Source organism: Nicotiana tabacum, chromosome 17 (genome assembly GCF_000715075.1).
Source record: "Nicotiana tabacum cultivar K326 chromosome 17, ASM71507v2, whole genome shotgun sequence".
NCBI classification, from domain to species: Eukaryota; Viridiplantae; Streptophyta; class Magnoliopsida; order Solanales; family Solanaceae; genus Nicotiana; species Nicotiana tabacum.
Genome location: NC_134096.1, coordinates 53,671,676 through 53,677,297, shown reverse-complemented (window position 1 = coordinate 53,677,297; position 5,622 = coordinate 53,671,676). Strand labels below are relative to the sequence as shown.

The 5,622-nt window shown below is 35.2% G+C and overlaps 1 protein-coding gene across 1 annotated transcript; it reads left to right on the top strand.

Annotated features, from left to right (window-relative positions):
- The first annotated feature begins 865 nt into the window (after positions 1–865).
- On the top strand, positions 866–5,110 carry LOC107772641 (protein DETOXIFICATION 14-like). Its single transcript, XM_016592131.2, has 7 exons — positions 866–1,329; positions 1,406–1,950; positions 2,070–2,156; positions 2,363–2,419; positions 2,511–2,749; positions 3,338–3,543; positions 4,659–5,110. The coding sequence occupies exons 1-7, from the start codon at positions 1,090–1,092 to the stop codon at positions 4,722–4,724; spliced, it is 1,440 nt and encodes a 479-aa protein (XP_016447617.2). The 5' UTR covers positions 866–1,089; the 3' UTR covers positions 4,725–5,110.
- The last annotated feature ends 512 nt before the right edge of the window (positions 5,111–5,622 follow it).

The following is a 5,622-nucleotide window of genomic DNA, read 5'->3' as shown; positions in this document are numbered from 1 at the left end:
TTCATGAATTGTGACTCCAGACCTGGGTAGTAGTATGTATATATTGAGGCTATTACATATTTCCACAATCATTTTTAACTCGTTATAGCTTATTTGTTGTTAATTACTGAAATATGAAAGAATTGATTTAATGATTCTCTAACTTTGGTTTGCCTAACAAGTAAAATGTTATGCGCCATCACGTTCCCGATGGTGGGGATTCCGGGTCGTGACAAAATCCGACATGCTAATTGTGTAAATTATTGAGTTTATTTTTTGGTTTTCCATTCGATGTCTGGTATTCGCATTGGAGCTCAACTAATTCAGGATTTGCACCGGAAAATTCCACATTGAGGGGTAAAGCACTTCTTAACAAAGTCGATTCCATACTCAGGGTTCGAATCCGAGACATTTGGTCAAGGATGAAGGAGTACTTATACTACACTAAAACTCTTGTTGGTAGAACATATAATTAAGTAATAAATAAAAGTATACACTCTCCAGATTTATTTATAGTTCTGTTCGTACGTGCTAAATAAAATTGTGAATCACTCTCACTAATAAAACCTGTTGGTACTTACGAGCGTGTTGTTTTCTACTCCCTTCGTTTTACTTCATTGACTGTTTTTTTATCCTACACAATTTAAAGAAAATTAGAATTTTATAATCTTAATAATGTCTGAATATTCATATGGTATAGTAATAATAATAATAATAATAATAATAACAACTTTAAAAATTATAATTATTTTTAGATATTTAAATATTATTCTTTCTGAAACTAACTACTAATAAGAAAATAATATCCCATAAATATGAAACTATATCATAAAATGACAAGCAGAAAGATCGGTCACTTATTTTAATATTTCTTCTAAGAAATTATCATCATTGCCAAATGAGTAGTACTAATATACCAGGTACTATACTATGATAATTGAGACTCCGCCATCAGCTAGAGCTAGGAAAACTCATAAGCGAGCTGCTCATCAACTTTCACCGTTTCCACAACCATTTAAGTATCTAAAATATACTCCATAGAGCAAGTTCAATACAAACTTAGAACTGTTTTACTTTGGAGAACAGAGTAACATACAGTAAAATAGTACTATGCCGGCGATGGAAGAGGCACTGCTGGATGTGAATAATAATAACAATAATAATAAGGTAGTGTTTGGGGAAGAGGTGAAGGAGGTGAGTCGGATAGCAATGCCGATGATAGTGGTGACGGTGTCACAGTACCTTTTGCGCGTTTCACCAATGATAATGTTGGGTCATCTTGGTGAACTTCAACTTTCTAGTGCTTCTATTGCTACTTCACTTTCCAATGTTACCGGCTTCAGTCTTCTTGTAAGTCTCCTTAATTAGTTGAGTATCTCTTTTTGCATTCTAGCACTTTTTTCAATACATTTAATCTGTGGAACAGTTTGGCATGGCTAGTGCACTGGAGACTCTATGTGGGCAGGCATATGGCGCAGGACAATATCGAAAACTTGGAACTTTTACTTATGGTGCAATTATTTGTCTATTCCTTGTATGCATACCAGTTTCTGTTCTGTGGATCTTCACGGATAGGCTTCTTATATTGATGGGCCAAGATCCTGAAATCGCAATTGAAGCTGGAAAATACACGATTTGGCTCATTCCTACGCTATTTCCATATGCTATTCTACAGTCACTTGTCCGGTACCTGCAGGCACAGAGTTTAATCCTACCAATGCTTTTGAGTGCTGTTGTATCTTTATGCTTCCAAGTGCCGATATGTTGGGTTTTTATATTCAAATTGGATTTGGGGAACGCTGGAGCAGCAATGTCAATTGGTTTATCCTATTGGCTGAATGTGATCTTGCTTATGCTTTATGTGAAGTACTCATCAGCTTGTGCAGAAACTCGGGCTTCATTCTCGAGAGATGTTTTTCTGACTATAGGGGACTTCTTCCGCTTTGCTATCCCATCTGCTGTAATGGTTTGGTAACTAATCTCAATAGCAAAACATACATACATATATTCCTTCATGATCGAGTTTAGCCATGTTTCTGTCTCTTGATCCCTAATATATTACTTCAACTTTTTTGTTACAATTGCTATAGCTTGGAATGGTGGTCGTTTGAACTAATCATTCTCCTCTCTGGTCTGCTGCCAAATCCAGCGCTAGAGACTTCCGTTCTATCCATATGGTATGCTTCCTTTTATCACTTAATTAGGGTATGATATGTTTGGTAAGACGGAAAATATTGTCCCAAAAATAAGTCATTTTTTGGAAAATGACTTATGTCATACTAAACACACCCTTAATCTTTGTCTGTGCGTTTTTTTATCTTCGGATGTCTGTAATGATCATATACTGATGCACTTTTCGTGGTCTAATCTTCTTGGAGAGTAGCTTTACAACCACTTCAGTGCACTACCATATACCTTATTCTTTCGGTGCCGCTGCAAGGTTTGATCCTGTCTTATCAACCAAGCATTTATCTGATTCCGTTAGAAGTATTGAGATAAATATGCAAATTTTCAAGTAAAAAATATTGCAGCACTCGTGTTTCAAATGAGCTTGGAGCGGGGAGGCCACAGGCCGCGAAAGTTGCTCTTGGCGCTGTGCTAATTCTTTCTGTCACAGAGGTTGTTCTTGCAAGTATTTCTATATTCGTGGTCCGCCATGTATGGGGCTATGTATTTACCTATGAGAAAGAAGTAATCACTTATGTAGCAGAAATTACTCCAGTTCTTTGCATCTCAATCATCATGGATGGCACCCAAGCCGTATTATCAGGTTATCTATTGAAATGATTTAAGTTTTATATACTAATTGTATAAAGAAATCTCATACAAAATTCAATTTAACTGGTTATGTCAGGTTTGATAGTGTAAATTTATGCAATGTCATGCAGAGAGCTTAAGCTTTTCTGGGACTTAAGTTATACTCCCTCCATTTGAATATATGTGACGTAGTTCGACTCGGCATGGAGTTTAAAAGAAAAAAAAAACATATGACATTAAAAGCTTAAAGGGTAAAGGCTTTGCCGGGCCTTAATATTTTTGTGACTATAAATACTTTAAAATGGATAAAATAAAAAATTTAATATTATGTTTCCAAATATAAAATTGTATCATTCATTTTTAAATTGACTAATAAGTAAAATGTATCACATAAATTGAAAAGGATAAAGTATACATTGGCAATGTAAAGACTTTTTACACCAGCGGTTCAATTAAATCGGATATTGCAGTTAAACTTTTACACCATAACTGAAGATTAAAAGAGTTATTCCTGCTTTATTATTTTGAAAACATGAGTAATTAATTTGGTCAAACAGAAAACAAAAAGTTGTCTATTGAAGTGACTTGCAAATTTTATCAGGAGTTGCCAGAGGAAGTGGGTGGCAGCATATTGGAGCCTATGTGAATCTTGGAGCATATTATTTGGTTGGAATTCCAACGGCTCTATTGCTGGGATTTGTTTTGCATCTAAAAGGCAAAGGCCTTTGGATTGGATTGGTGGCTGGAGCAACTGTGCAATCTATTTCGCTTTCCCTTATCACAGGCCTCACCAATTGGGAAAAAGAGGTTCGCAACTATTCAACTCTTACCCAATGTTTTAAAAGGCGTGGGCATAGGCGGGACGTTTTACATATGACTCGCGAGGCGTAAGCCCCGAGGCACGGGGCATAAGAACCATAGATATTTAATTTTTAATATTTTATAAAATAATATAATGACAATAAATATTTATAAACAGGTAAAATTGCATAAAAATTGAAGAAAACTATAAATATGTGAAATCTAGCATAATTCTTAAGTATAACTAATGCATACAAATCACGTATAACGTCTTTAACTTTCAAATAATTAAAAACTTACAATTTCTTTAAAAAAATGATCAAACTCCACATTTTACCTTCCTAAAAGTAAATAATTTAAAATCTTATTAGTACGATAATTAAAATATTACTCCTTCATGAATAAATACAAATTAGTTTAAGATATCAAATTAATAAATGTGTATAACAAGGAGGACAAATAAACTAAGACACGAACAATAACAAGTGAAGATATAAATTCGCAAAACTATGTCTCATTATTAGAGTTATGCTCAATCTTCATATTTCTATCGATGAATAGAACTTTTATTATTAATTTGTTAAAGAATTTTGAAGGTCAACGATATTAATTAAGAATTTCGATACGTGATTTGCGTTAGAATTGTTAGGCGAGCCCCGAGCGTTGGGCGTTAGGCGTGTTTAGGTCGCACGGTCGGGCGCTTGGGGCGTAAGCCTCACAGAACTAAGCCCCATACATGAGCCCTAGGGCGTTTTGCAAGTGCCCGCCAGGGACGAGCCCCGGGCGAGTCCTAGAAATGCCTTTTAAAACACCGCTCTTACCTTGTTTTGTAATTGGTGTGGCACTTTCTTTTGGATATTGTTACGTGTCCCACATAGGTTGATAGAAAATGCAAATGTCTTCTGGTATGATTTTCCGTAATTCATCTTTTAGGGTTGAGTTAGACCAGCATTCAATTTCTTATTAGTTACTGCTTTTATGTCACTCTTCAAATCATGAGAGAGAATGAATTACTATACTATTTGAATCAAATAAACTTAGGACTAGGAGGTTGATAGCATTCTTCAGACTGTAAAAGCTACCTTGTGGAACTTAAACATATGTGCATTTGGATGTTACAGGCCATTGAAGCAAGACATAGAATCTTTAGTGGAAGGCCTGCTGTTGAAAATCAGTTCATAGAATGAAAGAGGATGTGCAGATGCTAAATTGTGAAATAAACCTTCAACTTGCTATGATTTAGCGAGAAATAGAATCACCACTCATCATAGTACCAATTGGACAATTTTGAAAGTGATCAGCCTCTTAGATGTTAATGAACAATTTTGGCGGAACAGCTTCCTTAAACATGTGTCTCCTGCACTTGTCAGGTTAAGTTGAATTTGTTTTGCTTTGCTAAATCGTTTAGCTGCGGCTTCTTGTAACTTGTAACGCAAATTTCTTGTTCGAAAATATAGCACCAATGATTAGTTTTTTATTACAAAAAAAAAAAAAGAAAAAAAAAAGAGTTACCTTCTTGGGACATCACAAATGTTGACTTGGTGCTTTATAGTTTGTTCTTGAGTTTGCTGAATTGATTTTTTTTTTTTGGATGAAATAAGTGGTATTATGTTGTATCAATAGCAAAATTCACAAGTGCGAGCTTGTTCGCTTTATTACAATGAGACCTATGCTAGCGGAAAGTTTGACATGAGAGTATACACGAGACAAACTATCCCATCTACATAAAATTGAAAAGACAACTAACCTTAAGGGCGTGGGTTGGAGTTGATACTTGATATTCCATCAAAACAACTTCTATTCCTCTCATTGAAAACACACCAAAAAATACAAGCATGAATCATTTTCCGGACTTGTCTGATGGATTTATCAACTTTCCAAGAGATCCAACTGATGTAGGATTTTCCGGACTTGTCTGATGGATTTATCAACTTTCCAAGAGATCCAACTGATGTAGGCATCCTTGATGCTGTTAGGCATGACCCATCTTAAACCGAAAACAGTGATGAACATGTTCCAAAATATCACTAACTACTGTGCAATGAGAAGGTGTCTGTTAGTCTCTATCTTTAGCTGGCACATATA

Excerpts from the sequence above, each read along its gene's own strand:
- LOC107772641 (XM_016592131.2), top strand. The coding sequence starts at position 1,090 with ATGCCGGCGATGGAAGAGGCACTGCTGGATGTGAATAATAATAACAAT. Across the intron at positions 1,951-2,069 it reads CCATCTGCTGTAATGGTTTG|CTTGGAATGGTGGTCGTTTG; the intron begins GTAACTAATCTC and ends CAATTGCTATAG. Across the intron at positions 2,750-3,337 it reads CACCCAAGCCGTATTATCAG|GAGTTGCCAGAGGAAGTGGG; the intron begins GTTATCTATTGA and ends AAATTTTATCAG.